The sequence below is a fragment of the Corvus cornix genome, chromosome 2 (genome assembly GCF_000738735.6).
Source record: "Corvus cornix cornix isolate S_Up_H32 chromosome 2, ASM73873v5, whole genome shotgun sequence".
Taxonomy (NCBI): domain Eukaryota; kingdom Metazoa; phylum Chordata; class Aves; order Passeriformes; family Corvidae; genus Corvus; species Corvus cornix.
The window spans coordinates 70,814,465-70,839,739 of record NC_046333.1 but is presented as its reverse complement, the minus strand read 5'-3'; the positions used below and the strand labels follow the sequence as shown (position 1 = coordinate 70,839,739).

At 44.8% G+C, this 25,275-nt stretch overlaps 1 protein-coding gene across 2 annotated transcripts in view; it reads left to right on the top strand.

Annotated features, from left to right (window-relative positions):
• TNFRSF11A (TNF receptor superfamily member 11a) overlaps positions 1-22,386 on the top strand; it is a 29,139-nt gene extending 6,753 nt beyond the window's left edge. Inside the window, exons 2-10 of one of the 2 annotated variants that reach the window (XM_039549558.1) lie at positions 5,959-6,040; positions 6,490-6,615; positions 7,158-7,301; positions 8,432-8,525; positions 8,873-8,967; positions 9,851-9,958; positions 11,816-11,865; positions 13,506-14,358; positions 18,508-22,386. In XM_039549558.1, the coding sequence (XP_039405492.1) occupies positions 5,959-6,040; positions 6,490-6,615; positions 7,158-7,301; positions 8,432-8,525; positions 8,873-8,967; positions 9,851-9,958; positions 11,816-11,865; positions 13,506-14,358; positions 18,508-18,887 (1,932 nt within the window). In that variant the 3' untranslated portion in view covers positions 18,888-22,386. Of the gene's footprint in view, positions 1-5,958; positions 6,041-6,489; positions 6,616-7,157; positions 7,302-8,431; positions 8,526-8,872; positions 8,968-9,850; positions 9,959-11,812; positions 11,866-13,505; positions 14,359-18,507 lie in introns of both variants that reach the window. The other variant, XM_039549557.1, reaches the window with a different exon arrangement.
• Positions 22,387-25,275: the final 2,889 nt, after the last annotated feature.

The following is a 25,275-nucleotide window of genomic DNA, read 5'->3' as shown; positions in this document are numbered from 1 at the left end:
GACTCCTAATCTGGCATCCAGCCCAAGAAGTCCATCATGGTCATTTCTTCATTAAGACTCAACTTCAGCTGATGAAGCATAGAAAAATGATCTGCTGAACTAAAATGCAAGAGGAGCATGCTCCCCCTAAATCACTGTGGCTTTAGTGTCTTTTTTTTTTTTAATTAAGTATAATTAATTTTTTAAATTTTAATTAATTTAGGGCGTAGAGTTACTCATGAGTCATTGGGACTGTACCTGGAGTGGTAAGGCTGCTAAACTTTCCTTTGGAGCACTGCTCTTGCACCTGTTTAATTTAGAAGAGATTTGCCTCTGCAAGCCTTACCACAAGCACACCTAGGTATTATCTTTGATCATGTCATTATTCTGCAGTCTTTATTTCTGCTTGATATGAACTGTTGGTCTTGCCTTATTCTCTGATTCTTATTTTCTGATTCATCTTCAGAGTATTCTACCTAGTAGCTGTTAGTCTTTGAATTGCTGTGGCTGTGGGGGCACATAGGTTAAAGCATGAGGTTTTGCACCAAAGTGCAGGGGACATGCAGGCACTACTGAGTGCCCAGGCAGTGAAAATGTTAAGTATGCCCCTCTGGCTGCCGTGTGGAGATGACTTGGTCTCTGAATGACAAATGTTGTGCACGTGATGAGAAATCTTCAGCCCACAGAAGAAGGCAGACTGATTCACAGCTTCAGTCAGTTGCTGTTTCAGCCCTGCTGTCCCTTACCTCCTTTGTCTCCCATCTGATATATCTGATATACCTGAGGTTCCTGTCTGCCTGCCCCCACCCCACCGTGAGAGCCGTCAGTGCAGCACTTCTCCTTTGCGTAGCTGCTGGCCAGAAATAGCTCTGGTGGGTTTGAGATTGAGGAATGCTCCTTCCCACTGGTGGAGCAGCACCAGTTGCTCAGGTGTTTGCTTTTGGCTGCATGCTGGAGCAGAGGGACGAGGGGAATAGCGAGGACAGGGCTTTTATCACCATTTGCCCACGTCCTGGCCACACGTTACAGTTTTCTCTTCAACTCTTCATTATCGGTTTTATCCCTCACACTCTTTCTGGCCTCTTCAGGCATTCAGGCTCTAGCAAGGTTTTAAGGACCTATTTTTAAAAGTGAAATAATATTTAGTTTAAGCTGTTGCCATTTCCCGGCTCTATTTTACCACGTGGTGGTAGTTCTGTGATGTGGTTTACTGGTCACTGGAAAGTTGACATCACCAAAAGCATTTCATTCACAATCTAAGATTTTTGTGATGAATTACAGGCCTGCAAGCAAATAACCGGAATTGCAAAGCTGTGACTTGGGCGCTGCTTTGATTTAATTTTTATCGACAGTGAAGACTGTCCATGAGGGAACTGTCGCATGCAACGTGATTATGATTAAGTCTTTAACACAGGACTCCTCTTTCCCCTGGTACACCCGCAACTGTAACATTTTCCAGAGTTGTTACTATTATGTGCCCCTACAGAGTGCTGGGAGCACCAGCCACAGAGCAGCGCCCGTCGAGAGCCGGATTCTATTTTTACTCTTAAATAATTTTTTAGGAAAGCCTCTGAAACTGGCAGTGGGCTGCAGAAATCTGGGGTCTGGGCTGAAGAAATCTGGGGTCTGGTTAGCCGTACTGCTGACCCAGATCGGGTAGGAAGCTGGAAGGCTGCGGGCACAGTCGGTACCTGTGAGAGCAGAGGCAGTGGCTCATATTTGAAGAAGCAGCAGCAGACGAGTGCAGAGCCTGTCTTAGCTGTGCTTGCAGGGGCTACTTCAGTTCGGGAAACATTGCTCAAAGCTCACTCCTGGCAACAAAGGCAAATAAGGCCCCAAATCCATGGATTTTTTCAGTTTTACAGCAAGCAAGTCTAAGGACCTCAAAAGCAAGTGGTTTGAATAAACCTGGGCTCCAAAGTATAAAGAAGAAGTGGGGTGTGCAAAGCAGGACAGACCGTAGTTATCTTTCCCATAGGTACTTCGATGCTGTAACAATAAATGGAGAAAAAAATGTGCTTTTCTCAGTGAAATGATGACAGATTACTTGAATACTTTCCAGAAACAACTGCACTGATCAAGAAGGTGTCATCTTAAAAGATAGTTACTCCTTGACATGTCTCTTTACATCTCAATTTTTGCAAAACTCAGATTATCGCTAATGAGCAATGCTCATTGAGGCCTCAGGTTCTTGTTCAAAAGTGTCATGGGAAAAAGACTGTGGAAACCCCCGACCTTGTTCTTCCAGATTTTTTCTTTTAAGGGAAAGAGGCCCATGCAACTCTATCTTTTCTGAAATGTGAAGAGCAAGAAGAGTAATTTTAGCATCCATGACACACAGCTTCTGCTGCCCTCCGATTGCTCAACAGCACAAAGAATAAATATTTCCTTAAGCCTGAGGACAGGAGTCTGAATGCTGCTGGTTCTCCCCTTCAGAAGCACCTGTGTGTGTGGTTTTTTAAGGTATGAGTAACACAGTGCTGCTTTGTAGTGCTGTCATCAATGTTCTCCAATCCTAAAAGCACAAGCACACTCTTGCTTAGTGTCCTTTTCAACAAATAAGCAAGAAAAATATCCAAACCTGAAGCTGAAAAGGCTGCCTGCAACTCGACACCAAAACACAATCTTTCTGCAAGCCTTGATGTAAGCAAGGCTTTACAAAGAAGTCCATTGTGGTACTCATGTGCTTAAAGGTACGCAGGTCTTGGTGTGCTTTACCAAACTATATCTACCAAGCCTGGAGGAGGTTTGTCTTTTTTTCCCCTGGACTCTTCCCCTGTTGGATAAACTTGTTCTGAGGTAATATTGATCAAATGGGAAAGCTGCCTGGTTTTTTAGGAACTGGTGCAAATATGGATGCTTTGCACACTTTTGAAGTGACAAATTAAACTTACACAGGATACCTAGAGCTCTTTGAAGCACTTACTTGCACATGGTGGTGGGATTTAATGAGCAGCTTCGTCAATAGCAAGACCATTAAAGGAATGACCAGGCTGGGTTTTATCTCATTTAAGCACTTCAGAGGAAGTTGGCACTTTCTCTCTCTAGATAAGAACTTGGTGGTGTCCAAATCACTCTGACCCATAGGCCAGCATCCGATGAGAGGAAGGATGTTCCAGGGGTTACGGAGCAAACTTGAGCCTTGGGAGACTTGGTTTGGTTTCCTGTCACCTCTGTAAAGCCAGATGGCCTCCTGGTACAAGTTCCTCATCTGTAAATGAATTGCACTTCCCCGTCTCAGAAGGACACACTGGCAGGAATGTGCTGGTGATGGTGAAGCATCAAGTCATTGTGCTGCCAGCAGCACAAGTACTTCTCAGCCTCCAAAGGAAGTTAATGTACAGTTTGAGACAGACACGTCTGCCTGGCAGAGGGATTAACAAGGGATAGCCTAACATTAACAGAGCTGTGTTAGTAAAAAGTCCTGAGTTTGGCTCCCACCATAAGAAAACTCCAGGTTGCTTTGGTTTCCCTTCCTGTCCTCTGTCCCCCAGCTTTCATGCTCAGCAGGTCCAGCCAGTCCATACCAGGCTAAAATCCCTCACCTTCACATGGGGGTTAGCCTGTGGGTGCTGCGAGCCTTGTCTTTGCACCACTGGGCATAAATGAAAAGAGGGAGTGTTGCAGCTTCATGAATGTGTTGGCTTGTGTGAGAAGGGGAAGGACACGGGCACAGAAGAGGCTGCTTATTGGCACAGAGCACAGGTTAATGCAGCTGCGAGCTATTCCATAACAACAGCCCTCATCATACCCTAAAGCCTGGTGGTATGAAACAATCTCCAAAAGGTGGCCGAGCAATTAGCCTGCTCCCTTTGCCTTGGTCCAGGGCCCTGCTGCTTCTCCTCAGGCTGAGTTGTGATTCTCAGAAATTACTCCAGACCCTTTAGCTGAATGCTCTTTAGCAGATTTGCATATCCTTCCGTAAAAAGGATGACTTTGCCCTTGTTTGACACTTCATAATTTTTTTAGTCATTTTGTCTAAAGAGGAACTATTAAACAGGGGCAAACGAGGAAGAAGAGGACATTCTGTAACAAAAAGGGAGTGACTGGACCTGCTGTTGGTCTCACCACATTTGTTACCTTTATGGATGACTGGGTAGAGAATCAACTGCTCAAGACACTCTTTGTGCTTGGTTCCACGTCGTCACCTCAACCCTTTGCTGGCCATCTCGGGGTTTTAGCCTGAAGTGCGCTACAGAAGACAAGCTCCTTCGAGTGTAGGGGTCACTGAGCTGTGTCACTGTTCAGCTGCCAGGCTGGCCCAGCTTTCCTTTTCCAAGACTGCCTCTTCCCTCTCCAGCGCTGGTTGTTATCCTGTGCCCCTCCTTGGAGGTGCTGTGTAAACAGGGAATGCAGTGTTTGTTCCAAAAATGTGTTATCTAATTGCAGGAAAGGTTCTGCTAATGAATGCAAAGTAAGAGACAAGGAAACGATGAGACAACAGAAGACTAGACTCTTAATTTGACCTGGAATTGTTGTAATGATTAAAAAAGGGGCTGTAAGTTGTTCATACCCTGCAAAAATATGAAAACTCAAGAACTCTGACTTGTGCTACTTTTTCTGTTCCAGACACAGCTAGCACAGTTTTGATAAACAGAAGTCATGCACCAACCCATGGCTCAAACTCCAAGCCAAAAGGTGGTCTTTAAAAAAAAAAAATCAATCTTTTTTGGTCATCTTTAATTTACAAGATGCTTCCCAGCATTAGAAGAGGGCAAGGTGCTTAGGGAAAACTATTTTATTTTTAAAGAGATTGCTATTGCTTAAACTAGAAAAGGAGGAAAGAGAAGATGTAAGGACTTGGAGGAAACAAGGGGAGAATGCTAACTAGAGGAATGGGAACCAGTACCAGCAGGCACAGGGTTGTCATGTGCTATTAGGTGGCAAAAGCTCCCTTTAACCAGCAGCAGAAGCTTTATTGCAGCTTTGTCCAAGTCAATGAGGTTTTAAGAGCTGTATCCAAGAGTGAAGGGTTCCTTGCTACGGGCTCGATTTTGAATCACCTTATCTAATTGCAAGATCAACAACTGGTTGTGACAGTGTTGAGTTTGCCTTGAGGACTCTGGGCTGCCAGAGCAGGGTCAGGGAAGGGCTGGGCACAATGCTTGGCTGGCCAGGATCTCCAGCACAAGCCCTGAAGCCTGGGCTGTGGGTGAGCCCACTGTGTCTACAGGCAGCTGAGAGCTGGGGCGGGCTGCAAAGGCCCATGAGGGTCAGAGGCAACCCTGCTGCCCACTTTGCAAATGCCCTGTCATGTACCCATTTCAGGTGGTTGGGTGGGGGGCATGGTTTGTGTTGATTTGTGTTGGTTTTGTTTTGGGTTTTTTGAGACACAAAAAGCTGTTGGCTTAATTGCATCACCTTTCTGGATGGCTGCCTCAGTTCCATGAGACCACCTCTGCAGGACAACAGTGGGAGCCATAAAAAGCTGCAAAATTTAAGTCCAGTATTTTATGGGACTAGCCAGGAACGTTTGTATCCCAGTGGGAAGTTGGGAACTTCTTCTTTTTCAGGAATATAAATCATTCACCTTGCTTGTTTGCTTAATGCTCGACATTAAAACTGGCAGTTTCCCAGGTCTTGATCTGAGGTAATTCCTGTGGAAGAGACTACAGAGGTATCTCTATGCCTTTTATTTTCTTTACAATTGTTTTAAAGTTGTAGATTTTAAATAATAGAGTACTGTAAGAAAAGGTTATTTAGCAGGCCAAAAGTTCATGACAATTTGCAAGATGGGTTATTTATTTGTCACCTGGCTCTATTAAAAGTCCTTGTGTCTACAGCGTCAAGTACATACCCTTAGCATGTCTACAAAGGACCTTTGAATTCACAAATGTTGGGTAACCTTTATTGCTTGGCTATCCACAATGCTATACAGAAGGAAAGTCTTCCTTCTCTCTGCCAGCACCATGACTGGGTAGGTCTGAAGTTCTCCAGGCGTATTGGTTCTCATGTCCTCTCTTTCCTTCCCTGCTCCAGTTGTCACTACAAATCACTCCACCATGTGAAAGTGAACAACACTATGAGTACTCTGGACGGTGCTGCAGGAAGTGTGAGCCAGGTATGTGAGCGCTGACTGGGCTGTGAGGCTGAGAAGCTCATGAGGAGCTGCTCTGCGGGTTGCCGGTGAGGCAGGTGAGGCAGGCGGCTCTCGTGACTGCTGATGGATTGGCACATGCCCTGCAGGTGCCTGATCTCAGGCTTACAAGTGCCTTCCTAGTGCAGGAGTGCTCCGGCTGGCCTCAGCAAGGGCCACAGCACCTGCTTTGTTGGAACAGCACTTAACTACTGCGGGAGATGGAAAGCAGCTCAATTCTTGTGCTCCCCAGGCCATCCACTTCACAGATGTTTCAGTGCCAGACTAAGTGGGGACCAGATTGACAAACTGAAAAGGTGCAGGAAGAAATGATTGTCCGCAGCAGTGTTAGCGCCCAACCTATTATTTTTGTCCTCCTTAGACAGATGCTCTGCAGCTTCCAGATGACTGACTTGTCCTTTCCTCAATCACAGGGAAGTACTTGTCTGCTAGATGCACTGCTACTTCTGATAGTGTGTGCCAGCCATGTGGCCCAAACGAGTATATGGATGTCTGGAATGAAGAAGATAAATGCTTGCTACATAAAAGATGTGATCAAGGTGAGCTGTTCATACTACAGAACCTTTTAATCCCAATTAGTGAAGCGTGAAGATGGGAAAGTGGATCTAGGGAAGTTGCTTTGTTCAGGTGCCCAACACTGAAGGCTGAGCTTGCAGAAGAGCCTAGGAGAGGGAGAGGTCCTCATACAGCAGAGATTCTGTGCTGTGCAGAGCACCATGACTGCAGTCTCTGTGCTGCTGATAGTGATTATCTTCACTGGGGCCATTCACCCTTGTGAGCTGATTTTAGAAGTTGTCCTTTTGCCCAGCACACTCTGCATTCACTTCCCCTAATGTGTTTGTCTCACCCTTGCAAATGCTGTGTTTATTTTCTACACAAGCCACAAGGAAATGTATTGTTCAGGAGTGCAATTGGTGAGGCGCCCTGTGCTGATCAAGGGTCTCCCGTGCTGCCTGAAAGACACCATTTCCTCTAACATGAATGGTTTTGCATCTGCCATTCAAGCAAAGCAAGTAGGTAGTTCAGAAACTTGAGGCTTGTTATCAGAGAGATTTTTACTCTCATCTGCTTTCTCCTGTAGGGAAAGCCTTGAAAGAAGTGAACCCAGGGAACAGCACGTTCCAGCGGCAGTGTGCTTGTACGATGGGCTACCACTGGAATGAGGACTGCGACTGCTGTCAGCGGAATACCATGTGTGCTCCCGGCCTTGGAGTCAAGCCTCCTGGTAAGATACAGAAAGGGGATGTACAAAATGCCCAGCTCAGGCCTACTGGATGAGGCCAGCATCGTGTGGGTTGTGACATTAGGGAGGGTACTTTAGACTCTCAGAGGACTGTCAGCAGAAGATGCATGTCTGAGTTGTTATTACTACTGCATATAACCCTCCTGGACTGTTCACATTTTGAAGGCTTCTGCCTCTGTAGTTTAAATAGTATCTTGGATCAAGTGACTTCTGCAAGATGTCATGCGGACATGGCAGTAGTTGCAAGGTGTCCAGTACATTTCTGATGTTTGCTGAGGTGTCTGACTGTGGGTCACTAGGTCATGGGTCGCTCCCGTATTCAAAGAGGCACTCTTTTGCGGGTTGTTCCTGAGGTCCAATTTTGCAATCTGGTTTTGTGCAGTGACTTTGCTTTGCCATTTTTTAATGTTATAAGCAAGTTAAAAGTGATTAACACTTTTCAGGTAGCTCATGTGTTCTGTTTTAGCAAGTATTCTGTTTTGTATGGCTAGTAATGCAAAGGTTTATTAGAGACATTTAATTTCCTCTCAAGTCTAATTAAAATAAGATGCAGGTGTTTTGTGGGTAGAAAATAGACAGTCAAGTTCAGAGTTCTAGTGAACACTGGGAACAGCTGCATCAGGCATAAGGAACCCCAAAAATACAGCAAGTAATAGAGTAACAGAGGAAGAAATGCTGTATGGGCCTGGAGGACAGTTGCTGTTTTTTCTCCAGCCTAGCAAAGCCTGATACAGCATTTTGTTTACTGTGTCTTCATAGAAGTGACAATACCAGTCAGCGTCACTGTCTGCGGCGCAGCATCGTCGTGAGGGAATTGATAGAAGGGGAAGGATGTAACAGCTGTGTGTTGTTTTACAATAACTGCAAATGGCTCCTGGTCATTTCTCATTTTGGTCATGTAGAGAAGTGCTCAGGTGAGACTTTCCAGGGCTTACATGGGACTCTCATTGCTGCCCTGATATAACCTAAGACCCCAGTCTTTAGGAAAGCTTTTAGGGCGTCTGTGGAGGGAGAGTGGAGCGAGAGGATGGGGAGCATAGTCACCTTCCTCTCTCTTGGAAGGAACCCACAGAAACTCATCTATGACATTTTTCTTCCTTTGCTACACACAGTGCAACAAGACAAGGACACAATGTGCATACCATGTCCCAGAGGCTACTTCTCAGATGTCTCTTCATCCACTGACGAGTGTAAATCCTGGACCAAGTAAGTCCCTGGGTGTTGTAAAAGGACCACACTGGCCAGAAGACAGGGAGAAGCTTGGGCAAAAGCATTTCTCAGTGGGGTGTTCCAGGCTGCCTGTAGAGCACACGGAGCATCAACACTGGCTATGCAGTGATGAAAGCATTCTCAGGCTGAAGCTTGAATTCTCCTTAGAGGAGAACAGGAGAGAGCAGTGACAACAGAACTACTGAGCCAAAAATAAAGAAAGTATCTGAGGCTCTTAGGGGTGGAGAAATGTGTTTTACAACAGAAAGTACTGCTCTGCATAAGCGTAGGAGGCACAACAAGCTTCCTTGAGAGAACCTAGCTTCTTTGTCTTTCTTTTTTAGCTGTACAGCTCTAGGAATGGAAGAAAGCACGCCTGGGACTGACAAGTCTGATGCAGTTTGTAAAGAACGGAAGATGCCTGAGCCATCAGAAGATGGTTTGTGTCCTCATACAGATTGTCTGTTGGAAAGTAGCAGGGAGGAGAAGCGATCTGATTACTAGAGGTTTTGGCTGGCTTAAATCCATTCTCATTGTGGGTGACTCTAGGGAGAGCAGCTGTAGACCAAGAGAATGCTCTTGGAAAATCCCACCTTTAAAAGTTGCTTCAGACCTGGTGACTCTAGGGCCTATATCCACTACTAAGATGAGTTTTACACCTCTCACCGAAACTGCATGGCAGCATTGCTGTTATAGCCATGTTATACCCATGATTCCATCATGTTTACAGCTTGTTCATTTTTATGTGCTTTCCACATACACATTACATGTATAAAGAGTAGCAGCTCCTCTCCTTGCTTATTTTATAGCAGCAGATACAGTCTTAGCCTAATCCCTCTCAGATATCTCTTCTTGCCCACTGTCCATTTCCTTCTCCAATGTGGATATGGTACCAAGGAGGTTGCTTTCCTGGCATGCAGTGATCCATCATAACCTGAGATAAAGGACAAATTTTTCCACCTATATCTATAGTCTCCACAAGATGTATGTCCTCTGTTCCCTGAGTGAGATCAACCTCAGCCCCATGGCTTGCTGGCAGCTTGAAAGGGAACATTGAGAGAAGCCTGACCGGACAACATTGCTCTGTAACACCAAGATTCTGGTTTTTATGGAGATATCTTGGTACCTGGTACCTTCAGTGAGGCTGCTTGTCACAGAACTGCACAAGTGCTAGAGCTGTTGTTCTCATTATAGAAACTAAAGATCAAGTAGGAAGGAAAAACAACCCTCTGCTGTAGAAAAGCAGGTAAAATGAGCAAGGATTGTCATACTGCTGAGTGCAGGCTGCGTGTTGATGGCACTATCTTTTTCACACCCTGCAGGAACAAACAGGATCTTATACGTGTTGATTGTCATCTTGTTTTTTGTGACACTAATTGGCATTGTCGTCTTCATCGTATACTACAAGAAGAAGGGGAAAAAGCTGACAGGTACATCATAGCTAATGGTATTTATGAGTGTGACAACTGTGGCTCTCTGTGCACTCTGATTTCATGGGTAACCAACAGATTAAGAAGCTCGGGAATTACACTGGAAGGTCCATGCTATCCCTATGTCTGTCTATATGGATATGCTTTACCTAGCACAAAGCCAGGCTACAAATTCTTTTCCTCTAGGCAGGCAGTGATTTACAGTGTATTATGCTTAACCCAGGGAGTGACCATCCTCAGGGCTATTTGACCATGTTTGGAAGGAGGAGGGCTGGTGCTGAGGGCTTTCACAGCAGCCTGGCTGCTCTGCAGCACCTGGCACAGCTGACCCCTTGGCTGAAGGGAAGCAGTGACACATATAAGTCCTGTCTTCTTCACCTTACTTTCCATTCTACCCAAAAACCTACATCTGGACAGGTGAAAATACAGATTTCAAGACAAAGGCCTGATGTGTATTTGAGAACATGATGGAGACAATGTTTTTAGCTGAAAGCTGAAGTTCTGATGAGGTATGGAAGGAATACTAGAAGGAAATAGAATGAATAGTTAAAGTAGAAAAATAGAAAAATCCTAACCAAAGGCATACTGGATAACAGTGGGATGCTGAGTTTATTATTAATAAACTGGAAATACCTTCACATTCCTCCACTCTTTGTTAAGCCCTAGGTCTCTTTAGTGAAGGACATACCTCTATTGTTCTGTTCATTTTTAATTTTTTGCCCTCCTAAACATGGAAAGCTTTTTCCATCATTTCCTTTCCCAAGCGCTAGCAATTTATGAAAAGTGTTGGGAGCAGTGGAAAGGAAGACAGAACTCACTTCTTGTAAAGCATATTTCAGCCTGTGTTTTAGAAATAGGCTGCCTCTGCCACACTAAACATGGGTTGTGCTAAATCTGGAATTTCTGGGATGGGCTGGAGGAAATGGTGACTCTGCTCTCAAACCAAATACTTGCGATGCAGAGCAGGTTAGGGGGGAATGCAATTTCTTTGGTGTTTCTATTGCCCTGCTGCTCCGCAGTGACAGTCCCTCGCTGCCTTTGCATGGGGAATCCTGCTCACCTGAGCCTGGGAGAATTGCAGGCTCAGGAAGAAGCCCTTCCTGCTTGGTGTGGGTACTGGTGGTAAATGTGCAGACTCAACATCAGAGCAACAGAGTCATTGCTGGGAACTGGCAGTGGCTGCACAGCTGATCTATCTTCAGCCATGCAAAAACATTGTAAACTTCAAATGTACATGGGACTTGAGCCCTGCAAAGTCTCCTGAATGTATAAACACAAAACAAGAATTGCTCACTGTGTCAGTTGTTGCCCTAAAGCATGTTGGACTTACAGGTTTTCCTTGGGAGATATTCCAAAGAAATTGGAATGAATTTCCCCACTAAGCATACCCTGATTAAGTAGAATATGCTATATTTGAGCCTGCCATCCTGTGGTTTCAATGGCTTACCCTCTTCTCTCCAGGCTTCTCACTCCTGTCTGGGAAGGGCCTTTGGGCCTTCCATGTGACTTCTCTTGAAATAGACCATTTCTGCTGTGAGCGGGTCGTTGTTGGGCCAGTCATAGCTTGGTGTGACATATGACCAGGAAAGAAACCCCATTTGATGTGGAACACAGTTTAACCGTGGTCTATTTTAGGAGCTTGGAAACATTTGTTCCACAGAAATATATCCCTGTTCCAGTTACAATGAATCTTCAGCTAGACCGATGCTGGGACACTTGAACAAGCAGTAAAAACAGGCTTGCTGGTTTTATTTAATATGATATTGCGGGTTGTGAATGACTGTGGGTGTTTAGGTCTGTGGTTAACTTAAGTGCCTGCTATATGTTACAGCTACTCTTTTGTTTTCCCTACAGCAGATCTACAGAACTGGGCTAATGAAGTGTGCAGCCAAATAAAAGGAACAAAGGTAAAGTCAAAGATGGTAGCATTTTCTCTTTGGTTTGTGTTTTCCTCATGACATTCCTGACACCCCTTCTGAAGCAGACTCCATGGTAAACTTTGGCTAGAAAACAAGTTTTGAGTTCCTCAAAAATTGCTCGCAGCTTTGGCTTTTTCAGTCTGGTTTTCTGTAAATGTGAGGCATGTGAAATCACCATTCACAAATAGCTTCTGAACTTGCTCTCTGGTTTCAGCCAGTTTTAACAGAGATAAAGGTCTCGTGATTATTTAATATTTATGACGAGAAAGTTAAACATGAACCCACTGGTTGCTGAATACCTGAGACTGCCTAGGAGAGAGCCTATCTAAATTCTAAGTGCAGGAAAAGCTTCAGCTGAGTTTGCCCCTTGTTATATACCAGAGTGCTCACAAGGAAGAAACCTGGATTTGGGTCTATGCCAAAAATGCCAGGCATGCAAGGCATTAAACACAGAGCCGTCAGCTGAAGAAACTGGCTGTTTGACTCCTTAATTCTAGGGAGGAAGAAATCCTGCTTGTGCATTCCAATATGAAATAAGTAGGAGCTTTTGCTCTGGAAGTACACCAGCCCCATGCTTGAAACACTCAGCTGGTGGCACTGGTTCAAGTTCTTGTGCACAGCCTGCTTGACACCATGGATGTGGATTGAGGTGTCCCAAGTGTCCCACCATCCCTTCTAGGAGCTGTGATGAGCTTAGCTGTTGAAAGACTCAAATTTCTTTGCGTAAAAGAAAAACCAAACATACCAAAAAAACCCACCTTTCTGAGCAGGCAGTTCCTCTTTTGTCTCGTAAGTCTTCATGCAACCTCCTGTCTTGGCAGCCGCTCAGATCCTCTGGGACAGAGGAGTGAATCAACAGCAATTAGTGGCTGGCAGCACTTACAATCTCTTTTCTATCCTGGAAGATCTGAACAGACACTAGAAATTAAAGGTATCAGTTCCCAAATACCCATCTTTAAAGCACAAGTTGTATCAACTGAAGAAAACCCCTGAAGTACTTCCCAGCCCTTTTTTTGGAGCTGCTACCAAAAATGTAGGTTTACTTTCTCGAGTACTGTGACAACATGATGTCATGGGCCTTTGCATTTGTTGTCCTAACCTTTCAGGTTAATACAACCTTGTGGTTTTTTCTAGCTTGTCCCGGAACTTCTGAATCAACCCAGGTTCTTTCTTCAATCATTGCTGATATTAAAAATTCAGCCCGCCGTAAGGCCTTCACAGATCAACAGCCCTTCAGACACATGCAAGGGTTTCCAAAACCTTATAAGCAGTTAGGTGGGTCTTACTAATGGTCCATAAGGAACAGCAGAATCCAGCAATTCTTCTAGATTTATTATCTCTTCTTAAGTGCCCTCAAAAAAACTAGGAATAGTTGTCTCACAAGATTAAATGTTATTACCCCCTAGGCCACCAGATTTTGTTCTGAACACCTGCTGAGCCTAGCATCACCAGCCACAGTTTTACAGAAGAATAGAATTACACTTCAAGACTCAAATATAGCAGTGCTGCTCAACCTCAGCAGCTCCACACAGAGGAACGACCATGATCTGCCTTTTCCTTCTTTGTCTAAAAAATAACTTTTTGGTGATCTCTTTATTAAAGACCTTTTTACTTTAACTTTCTTTCAGGAACCCCCCAGAGATGCATTTGTTACTGTGAACATCACGAATGCTGCTGTCCCCCAGACCTCTGAAGACACGTGTCTCCTGGGCCCCTCTGGCTCTCCTGTCCCTGGAAACTTGTGCTGCACCTCTGGTCACACTCCTTGCAGGAAAGAGAGCCCCAGCACAGAGCCTTGTGAGGCAGGAGACTTTTCTGTGGTAACCGAGACTGATGATTACCAATTCCCACCAGTTCCCACGGAAGATGAATACATGGATAAGGATCTCGATAACACTGATTATTTATCTTTACTAAGTCGGACTGCCAGTAAAACCATGTCGTCATTTTCAGAACCAATGGAGGCAGGGGAGAATGACAGCTTGAACCAGTACTTTTCAGGTATTGGGAGCACAGAGAACATATCAGTCTCTCAAGGCTTTCACCCTCCCTCCAACACAGATGGGGCACACATTGCCACAGACCAACTTCTTCAGAAATCTTGCCAACATGCCTACAGTTGCCTGAAGGAAACAGGCAACAAAGACACAGATCATTTTGCAACAAACTGTGACTCAGAGAAGATCTGTGCGAGGTGTGGCATTTTGTACAGAGAATCTCCCCAAAAGTGTAGCAAACCCTGTTGTTCTGTGGCTGACAGCACCTCCACCTCCCCAGAAACTGGTTCCTGTGCACAGTGCACCTGTGGTTTGAATTTTCTCTCTGCTGGTCAGAGCACTCTAGCAAACGATCTTGGTATGGAAGATGCATCTTCAGATACTACCAACATGAAGCACCAGAACACGAACAGAAGCACTTCAGGGACACACAGAAGCACTTCAGGGACAAACAGCAGCACTTCAGACCTCCCTCCAGCATCTGGTAAGCCCATTAGGCTTCACCCATACTCAGTTGTGTAGGATTATTCTCTTTGCTAGCTCAGTAGTATTCAGAGGATCTGATTTAGGAGAAGAATAAAATGATCCTATTTCACTTAATTGCCCTGAAGCTAGTCTGAAAAAAAATCTGAAATGTTAAGGCCATTTGGTTTGTATTGAATTCTGCAAGAAGAATGAGCCCAGCAAGGGAGCATTGTCCCACCCTGATCTAACCAGCAATGCAGAACCCACCTTTTGGCTGTCACTGCAGAGGCCAGGCAGTTCTGTTAGCAGGTGTGTGTATTGGAGAAAACAGAGAAAGAAGACAATAGAGGAACGTAGAGGCTGAGCTAAGGAAGGATGCATAATGCTCAGGCAGATACTTTCCATTCACCAGTGTCTACACACATTTTTGCCATTAGGTTTAAGTCCGGTTACATTTATACAGTGGTCAGTGAAACTCCAGCTGGAGCTGTAAACTGGTGGCTGTGACTGGGACTAAGAGATTATCTACAATTTTCTGCTTATAGCTCTTTGTTTTTATTTGTTAGGATATAAGCGTCCACATAAAATAGTTTCATACAGACATTGTTTCTCCATACACATATGCTTTGTCCCCTAAACAACTCTGAAACACTGATTAGTTTATGCAGAGTAAATATATCACAACTGTCAAATGAAAACAGGGGAAAAAAAATCACTGAAGCAAAACCAGCAGAAGGGAAGTTATGTGCCTTCTCTGGATGAAACTTTCCTTCCCCAGACTTCTCTTCAATATAAAAGTCTGCAATCTGCTTGTCATATGTTATTAGTCATTTTAGATTATAATCTCGTAAAGTTGGATGCTCTATTTTTATTTATATCAGTGCACTGCCAAGCATAATGAGACCTTAGTGTTGAGTGGGACATCCAAGTATTACTGTAATACCCACAGCAGTTGTAAGCTGTTGCCCTTCTTTAAAACCATGTCATGCCTTAAATTTCTTACGGAGACATTCTTGTCAGTCTGCCAAAGCCCCAAAACAACACACTTGAAGGCCCTTCCTCTCTCAACATGCATTCCATATGGGAATCTGAAAGTGTACAGCATTCATCTTCTGAAGAGCAGAAACTTTCTGCTGCTTCAGTTCCCTGAAATCCTGACACAGTTTCACAGTCTGGTCTATATAAATGCAGCAGGAGTAAAGAGAACACAGATTATCTTTTTTGTTATTGTTGGAAGGTGACTCTTGAGGTACAACTGAAAGTCAAGTTATATTTGGTACTGCTTTTCTTTCTAAATATGACACGAAGAGAAAGAGAAAATGTTAAGGAACAATAGAGCAAACAGGAGAGCTTGGATATAAGGGCCGTGCTATCAAGTGCCATCTTAGATCTGCAGCATAATTCTTTTTATGGGATTTTCATAGTGTCTGTGCCTTCGTATATGTACATGCTATAGTGCCATCTGGTGAAACCTGAGCACAGATACCGTGCTCCTAATTTGCCAGTTTTTACTCATGACTGCAGGAAGATACTGACAGAGCTGTGGGCAGCATCAGAGCGTGGGTTAGTTGATCTGTGGGTAACCTGGCTTGCTGGCAGAGTAATTTTTCTGCCCACAGAATGGCCGTGGCCCGCCTGGCAGCGCCTGGTTGCATGAGGACTGGGACAGGGCTTAGCCATAGGTTCCTCACTGAAGTACCCCAGCCCCACCGGGGCTGCACGTGTGGATGCATCAACATCTCTCATTTTGCTAGACCTTGTGACATGCCCAGATGGAATAAAGGTGCATGTAAAATAATTTTCTGTAAAGCTTCTCAAAGCAACTGAAGCCACCAGGTTTTGCACACAGTTATGCTAAATCAGAATGGTATGGAAGAGGGTTGATGAAAAATGGGAAGAAAAAGACCATGGGAAATTCCATGAAGTTTTGTTCTTAGTTCATTAACACTCAAAATGACAACAGAACTGGTAAACTCTGTCCCTCCTGTGTAACAATCCTAGAAGACCAAAGTGAACCTCTGGACAGGTGTCCCTTCCAGGGGTCACCACTGGAGATGGAGGTAAGCCTTCAAGCACTTTTTCAAACCCCACTGAAGGCAGTGAGAACATGAAGGGTCAGTTCAGGCCCACCTCAAGGCCTGTGCAGGGCTACAGCATAACACATGAGTACAGGAAGGCTTAGCTGACTCATAGTTGGGACTGGATTTGCAAAGCCTTTCACTTCCAGATCCCAAACCAGCTTGGTTTGGCAGTGACGAACAGTTCTCACCACCTAGAGGCCATTAAATGTCTCAGAGAAAATTATTTGCCTGCGTTGTTCCAGTTCATAGTACAATTACCACAAAAATTAATCTGTCTTTGTAATTAATATCAGGTAGTCTGAAGAGATCAAAAGCCTGAAACGCTGCAGAGAACAATGCCTTCACTCTGAATGTGTCCCTTATACTTTCAGGTTGGAAGCACTTTTCTTGGCACAGTCTAGGAAGCTCTTGTGTCCATTTTTTGTGCTTTTGGGCCTCAAATATCCTTTTGTTTCAGCATAGTATCTTCAGAAAGCACAGAAGGTTTGCCAGCCACATTCAGCTAAACATTATAAATGTGTTAATCTGCCTTTTTTTTCCCTCCCCACTGTCATATATACTTCTAAATTTTTGATCTCGTGCTGAGCACTGCTAACCTTCATAGCACCTTTTGCAAGCGACAGGCAATCTGTTTAAAGACAAACAGTTATTTTTGTACTGCCATTATGCCCAAGAGTTTTGTTTGTGGCAAACAGCCAAACTGAATCAAACACAGGGGAAAGAACCAGCAGGGAAAATCTCCCGCAGAGAAAACCCTTATGGACACCTCATGTTAATCAACAGCACTTGGAAAGAAAGCAAAGAGCTGCCAGTGCAGTGGTTTAGGTGAAATAAATAAGATTGCTTAAGGAGGGCCTATTAGAGAGACACTCAAGTGCTGCCCAGGCTCAGCTCTGAGCAGGCACAGATCCTGACTTCTCCACACAGCTGGAGACCAGTGCCCAATGCTGGTGTGCAAACATCACCCATGGCCACTGGAAAAACAGAATTTCTCTGGGCTGGGCCATGCTTATCTGCAAGGAAAATGGGAATGTTTCGAGTGTTGAGGAGTGCAGTCAAGAAAGGCACAAAATGTCTAAAAGGTGTCAGATCAGTCTGCAAGTAATGATGAAGTGAAGCACAGCACGAAAACCATTTCTTAGTAAGTGTGTTCACAGGCCAGGAAAATTTTGTTTACTTGGTTTCTTCAGCTTGTTTCATTTTCAAACTTTAACAAGCCCGTTAGTTTGATGTTGGAAGTTTATTCTCGGTTATTTTCTTTCTGCTCTGAGGAAAGTTTATTAATTCCCAGAGCTTGGTCCTGCTGTCACTTAGGTCACCAGCCCAGTCTTTGAATAGCAGAAAGATTGAATTTATACTGAAAAATCTCTAACCTCAGGCAGACTGACTGAAACCATAACTCTGTTAAGTTGCTATAATATAGACTCTGTGTCTTCCCTGGCGTCAGTCTATATCTAGCTAAATCCAAGAGGGGGTTAGGTGAGTGCCAGAGTGTACCTAGAAGGATGATCTGGATTATACGAAATAATTGTATAAGCTCTGTGTCATTTGAAAACTATGCAACTGTGTGATCTGATGTTAAGTCTTTCATTATTTATTCAGTAAGCCTGCTATCTAACCCAAATAGTAGGATTGATTGGGGTTTTATTGCCTCTTTGGTAAAGAGTGTGATTTCTGGGACTCTAGGAAAAAATAAATCTCATAATCAGATATAATTAGCATTTCCTCACAAACCACAGGCAGAGGCAGATTGGACACAGCTTTGTGCATCAGGCAGCAAAGGGAACATGAGATCGTCGCTCTCTCTCTGGCTTCCCAGATCACAGCTCAAAGGGAAAATGTTTCCAACCCTTCCAGACAGGCTCCCTGTGTATGACAGACTTTGTCCTGAGGAGATGAAAATGGAAATAATGAAAAGGTCCAGTGGAAGGCATTGATTATAAGAGCATCCTCATGTCACGGGGGAAAAAATAATGGAACAAGAATAAAGCCACCACAGCAGATTAAGTTCACTGCACTAAGTATCCACCTTGTGAGGGGAAAATATTAATCATGTGTGTCTTCTTTTCTACCCCCTCCTTTCCTAGGAAATGTGACTGGAAACAGTAACTCCACCTTTATTTCAAGTGGACAAGTAATGAATTTCAAGGGCGACATCATTGTTGTCTACCTTAGCCAAAACTCTCAGGAGGGGGCAACGGCCTCGGGGCTGAGCGAGGAGAACGTGGGCAGCCCCGTGCAGGAGGAGAACCTCAGCCGCTGCGAGACTTTCGCCGGCAATGCCCAGCACTACAAGGAGAAGTGTGCGGAGCTGCAGGGCACCCACCCGGCGGCGGGGAGCAGGGGGCCACGATGGCCTGGTGGAGCCCTGGCCCAGGAGCGGGGCCCGTCCTGTGGTGGACAAGCCTCCCAGCCTGTGCAGGAGGAGGGGAAGCTGGGACACTTCTCGGAGAAGGTGTTGAACTGAGGGGACACGGTGTCCTCACTGCGGGCCAGGGCACCGGCAGGCAGCCCCCGATGGAGTGTGGGGCTGCTGCCGTGCTGCCAAAATCCTGGGTGTCACGACAGACTGCGAGACTGTTGCTGCCCCTGGTGTCTCCTGGGAAATTTTACAGCTGGAAGGACCCTCATGGTGCACATGTCGGTGGTGGTGGTGCTCTGGGTGGAGGTGGCCGATGGGGACGGGTACACGCGTGAAGCCGGGCGCGCTGCCCCTGTTGCAGAAGCAGCAGCTGGGCTTTCTCCTCTCCCCCAGGGGAGATGGGCTCCCTGCCTGCCCCCCATTCCCTTTCACCTCTCCCTGGCAAGTGGCAAAAGGGAGCTGGGATTCGTCCACCTGGGGACTCTGTGAGGAGGAGAGCACTGCTGGTCAGGTGCACAGGATGCTCCCAGAGAGGGGACGACGTGGCCAAGAACTGGACAGATGGGGGCCCCTGAACTCTGCCTTGGGGTTTCCTTTTTGCAACTAAGCTGTACCCATTTTGCTGGGTCTTGGAGGTGGAAGGAAGCCATGGTGCTGCTGCCAACCTTTGCCTCCCTGTGGTCATGTGGCAGGTGGCATCATCCCTTCTCATCTTTCCCCAAGGAAGCAGACACTCCAGTCTCAAACCAGCGCCAGATCCAAGGTCCTGGTCTGCCGCTTATTGACTTGTGGGTATAAATAGGTGTGTGTAATGCTGCCACGAGCGGATGATAACATGCAAAATACAGCTGATGTGCCTTAAAAGCATATCAGATTAATCTCGAGCAAAGAGCATTTATAGTGACCCTGGTTCACCTCTGCCTTATTGCACCTCTCCAAAGGAGTTCAGACCTCTGGAGATGAGAGTGATGTGTGCCTGGTATACTGCTGCAGGAATAACATCACTATAGTTTTAAGACAAACAGCTGCTAGCAGGTGGAGAAAGGGTCTGTTACAACCAGCTGTGGATATTTCCTGAGTTACAGGAGAGGGAGAGATTACCCAAAGATAGAGAATTTGGTCAGGGTCAAACATTCATTCTTTTATCTGCCCAAACAATTTTGTCATTACCTCTGCTATTTTCACTAATATGCAGAGATTTACTTAGATAGCATGAAGCTGTTTCCAGAGCTTGGCCTGTGTGAGCTGAAGTCAGAGTGTAGCCTTTGTAACACTGAAAGCTGATGAGCAATGGGACCAAAGGTTTGGCATTAAACAATAATAGTAGTTGTATTTAGAAGGGAATCTTGACTACTCAGCTGGCTTTGGTTCCTGTCCAATATCCTGTAGCCTTCTCCAGCAGCCACTGTGGAGAGAAAGATAAAGGGAACAGAGTGTCAAGGAACTCCCAAGAGAAAAAGATAACATTTTTAATGATTTCCTGACAAAGGATAATTTTCTGACATTCTCCTGCAGGTATGAGTGCTGCAGGAATCTATCTGCAGCCAGAGCCTTCAGGAGGGCAAGTGCTCTTTTTCCTGCCAGACGGCAAAGGGATCTCTTACCTAGTGTAGTTTTGGGTTCCCTGATGGAAAAGGTCTCTGGTCAGAAGGCTTCTCCTCAGGAAGGTTTTAAAGCTGAGGGGTTCACTGCATAGCTGCAATGTTTGCAGTAGTACTGCTCTGTGGGGAAAGAGCACCTATAAAGCTGACAAGGTGATCACTGTGTCACAATGAGCTTCTCATGCATAAAACAAAAGGATGGACTTAACCACCTTCACCTCTCAGGAGAATAATTCTGCATTGTTATATATCTGGGATGTAAAGTTCAGTACAAATGTGTAAGACCTTCTCTTGGGTGACTGGCAAAAAGGGCAAATGAACAACCTCACTTTCACCCAAGTCTCACTTTCACCTCTATGTGGCCTTCAAAAAACTAGATCACCCTAGCCTAGACTCAGCCAGGCAGGTAGATTGTCCCATTCAGTGATGGCCCAAGCTACCTCTGCCTCTCTGAAGGTGTGTAACTGAGGCTCTCTTACCTGTGGTATTCTTTTTTCTTTCCTGCTGGATCTTTTACAACCTCTTTCTAGCCTCTTCTGAAGTAGTTCTGCATCCCCTAGGCACTGGTACAATAGGGACAAGGAAGCAGAACCACCATCACCTTCAGACAAGGTGGTGTAGCTATTTTCCCACTTCATCTTAATTTTTTCAGTTGCACTTTTCTGGAAAGCATTCTCCAAGGCATCAGCCCTGCTGGAAAGTGTCCAACCAGCCCCATTTACAGGACAGGCAGGACTGAATTTTTGTGCTCATCTCTGGGTAAATTACCTGTCTGCAGGTCTGTCTTCTTCTCCTTCTGCAGCTTCTTTCTTCCCTGGGTTTGTATCTGCCACCAGAGAGCAGGCTCAAAATCCTGGTTTGAAGTGAGACAGTGGGAATTTACGATGTGTCCTCAATGAGGACACATTTTTCACTCATTGAATTTCAGGTTCCTACTGAGCAAGGATTGAAACTAGGATCATCAGCAAGCATGAAGTAGTAAGTCCCATATGGCAAATGGGATGCAGATCCAGTTCTTTTTCTTCCTCTAGAGTCTATCCCAAAGTGAAAAAACAATATCACAGCCATTAACATGCTGCATGTTCCCTGGGTCTCTGCCTGACTCCTTAGACATGGATCCCAAAGGGACTTCTTTATCCTCGTGATTTCATTTGTCATCAGTTTGGAGCTGAGGGTGGTTTTTAGCATCTGTTTGTACAACAGGGACCTGTGCCTTGGGCACTAATTTGGAGGCTTCTGGCTGCTGTTGTAATACACATAATTAATGGTAATAAAAATCTGAAATATCTATTTGAGAAAAGGTGAAGATTTTATTTGCATAAATAAGGAAAATGAAATACATTAGCATATGCCTGTGCCTGTTTGAAAAAAAAAAAAAAAGAAAGAAAAAAGAGCAAAATGTGAATATAATTACATTTCTAGTTAGGCTTTTGTAACATTTTTGTATGTTGAATTGTTTTAACAAGAAGTTCTTCCCTTCCACATATTCTGCACCTGCACTGAACCAGATAGGAGGTCTCATAGACCTGGTGTGGTAATGCTTTACTGCTGAGAACTAGGCACTGATTCCAACTCATTCCTGAAGTCTCCTCCTCCACAGCATGCACTTTTACAAGTCTTCTAGTCTGAGGAGTCACATGCATTATCCTTGGTGAATAGACTAGATGTTCTTGAAAGTCAGCCACTTCAGACCTGGCAGGACAGGAGTAATTCTGCATATAGCCATGGGAAAGCAAGGGCACTGGAGCAGCCCTTCTTACCCCCATGGAACACAATATGGCACTGAAGATCAATATAGACAATAATTGCTGTTAATCTGTGTACTTTGCTACATGTTCACACGGAGACTGGAAGTTACTCTGCAAGGCTTACAGCATACCTGGGAGTATCACCACTGAAATGTAATTTTTACTTGTCCGTTCAGGTTTCCTCCTTTTTAACATATTGATGGTATCCGAGCAATTACACCCCTGTGTCTATCATAAAACAGAACCCTGCTGAAATATGTCTTTGTGCTAATCAGGTATTTAATAGAGCTCTCATTTTATCAGATACCTCCATGCAAATTAGGCAGCATTGCCCCTGTAAAAATCATCCACCATGACTGGAGAATTCACTTCTGCAGCACCTTGGCAGACCCCAGCATATACCCCTGTTTCCCCCTGCTCTCACTTTAATAGTGTGGTGGCTTGTTTTTTCCTTCTGCTGGGCATCCAAGTTGGTTGTGGCCTCCAACATGATTGTGTTGTCTCTGCAGCAAGGGTTGCTGAAGTCTTGCCTTCAGGCCCTCCAGCTGACTTGTCACATTATTAAACATCTGTTGTGTTGTAAAATGTGAACATTCATAAGCGTGAACTTTGGGAAGAAATGCTTCATTACAATTCTCTCTGCCTTTGAACAAGGCAGTGACAGCATGACATTAAGGAGCCCCATTGCAGTAGGTGAGGATGCCAGAATGTCTGGTCGGATGTGTTTTAACACTGCTTTTTTATTTCTTCTTCTTCTGGCTTGTTGGCTTATGGTTTCTTTGTTTTGGCTGAGGATTACCACAGCTCTTCTGGTTCATTTCTTAGCCTGCCTGACCACTTGGTCAATCCATGGATGTTGCACCAGTTTCTACTTGCATCAAAGTTGACAGGTCTGTTCCATCATGTTTCTATTGGTGGTCTCACATTTCTATACAATATATGCAGATGGTCATACATGAAATTACTCCTGATTTCGGCTTCACAGGAAACTGTTAGAAAGGTTTCCAAGGAGAGCAAAGGAGCTCAGGAGTGTTTGGGACCACCTGTACAAGTGGGACATACACAAGTCAATGGGACTTGGCAAAATGCATCTGAGGCTGCTGGGAGGGCTTGGCAACATCATTGCAGAGGCACACTGCAACATCTTTGACAGGTCATGGAGTTCAGGGGAAGTCCCAGCTGACTGGAAAAGGGCAAATATTACACCCATCTACAAAAAAGGGAAAAAAAAAGAGATTTGGGAAATTACAGATGAGTCAACCTCACTTGAGTACCTTGAAAAATTATGGAGTGGGCCCTCCTGGAAGCTATTTCCAGGCATGAAGAAGAAGAAGGCAACTGGGAGAAGTCAACACATACCTCAGCTAACTCAGCGCTCTCCCACTGTCAGCAGTTTGTTATTTGCTTCATCATTAATTCCATAGAGACTTGGAAGCATGCTCTTCCTGATGAAGATCTAGGCAAAGAAGGCATAAAGGAAACTCTTCAGGTCTCCCCCTGTCATTTGTAACTAACTGGCCAACCCCACTCAACAGTGGACCTACCTTTTCCTTCTGCTTGCTAGCACACAATACAGGATGTTAGTACTATCTTGCTATTCTTGACATCTTTTGCCAGCTCAGGCTATGGCTGAGCTTTACCCTTTCCCTCTGTGTCTCTGCATGCCTGAGTGGTATTTCTATATTCTGCTGTGGAAGCCTGTTCCTTTTTCCATCACTTTCATGTTCCTTTTTTTTGCATCTGAGTTCTTTCAGTATCTCACTGTTTAACCAGGCTAGTTTCTTGCTGTGCCTGCTCCTTTTCCTGCTAGGTGGATGGACTGCTCTTGTGCTCGGAGCATGATGTCTCCAAAAGTCTCCCAATGCTCCTGAACACCTTTGGTTTTCAAGGCAAACTTCTGGGATACCTCCTAACAGCTCCCTGAACAAGATGAACTCTGCTCTTATGAAGGTCTGGGGCTTTATTCTGCTACTCACCTTCTTCACCCTCCTTAGGATAATCTTATTAGTGCAGCCAAGGCTGCCACTGCCAGTCTTCAATTATTTGAAGAAGATTTTATCTGTTTCCATATCAGGTCCCCCATAGCAGACACATACCACAAGCACTTCCTTGGTGGTGACTCCTCCAATTTTGACCCAAAGGCACCCAGCTGATCCGTCCTCTTGCCCATGTCCTCAAAGCACTTTTACATAGAATATAATCCCTCCTCCTCTTCCACCTTTTCTGTCTTCCCTCAAAAGCTTGGAAGCTACTGCTATGTTTGCTAACAGAGCTATTTCCTCCGCTGGTTTCTAAAATGAAAGAAAAACACTAACATTTCACCGAATTCCCCACTGTTGTGCCTTTGTCTGGTTATAGATCAGTAAACTTTATTTCGTGCCTGGGAATGGGCCTTCAAATTTCCCACCTCTGAGAGGGTGGGAGGCAAGGGCTGAAGGTGGTGTAAGGAGCAGAGGCTGAAAGAGCTGTGCTCCATCTTCCCACTGGCCTGTAGAGATGTGGGGAGAAGACAGCAACTTGCTGCTGGTGGAAATGGCAGCATGGCCAGCAGCATCTTGGAGGCTTTGTCATTCCCGGTGTCCAGTACCAGGTGTTATCCAATGAGACCTCAGTCTCCTCTCTCCTGCAGGGGAAGAAGCAGCTGGCAACTCATCCAGGGTTTCCATCAGATGAAATCAGGCCTGTGTGTGTCTCTCAAAAAAAACCCAGTGAATACAAAATGAACTGAAATTTGCCATAAGCAGCACATGGGGACAAACCATTTCAAATGCAGAAAACACTGCATCAATAGACTGTTCCTATTGATAGTCACTGGATTGTAATGGAAGGCTGTTTATACAAAGTGTCAATTATTTGAAGCACCTTAAATGAGTATCTAGAAGGTGTTTTTTAGCATGCAGGTATTACAGTTCTCAATTACGTAGCCTTATGAAGCAGCTTACTTTCTTCATTCTCTCTGGTTTTGTTCAGTTCTAGCATTATTTTATCTCCCTTTTAGTGTTGTAGGCACCACTCAAGCACAAAAGTTCTTGCTCCCTGTGGGAAATACAAAACAGTTTCCTCAGGGACATTTGCCTTTTGCATCATTTCAGTTCCTCGATGGGTTTTTTGCAAGCTTAGCTGGTCATAAATGAGCTAGACAAC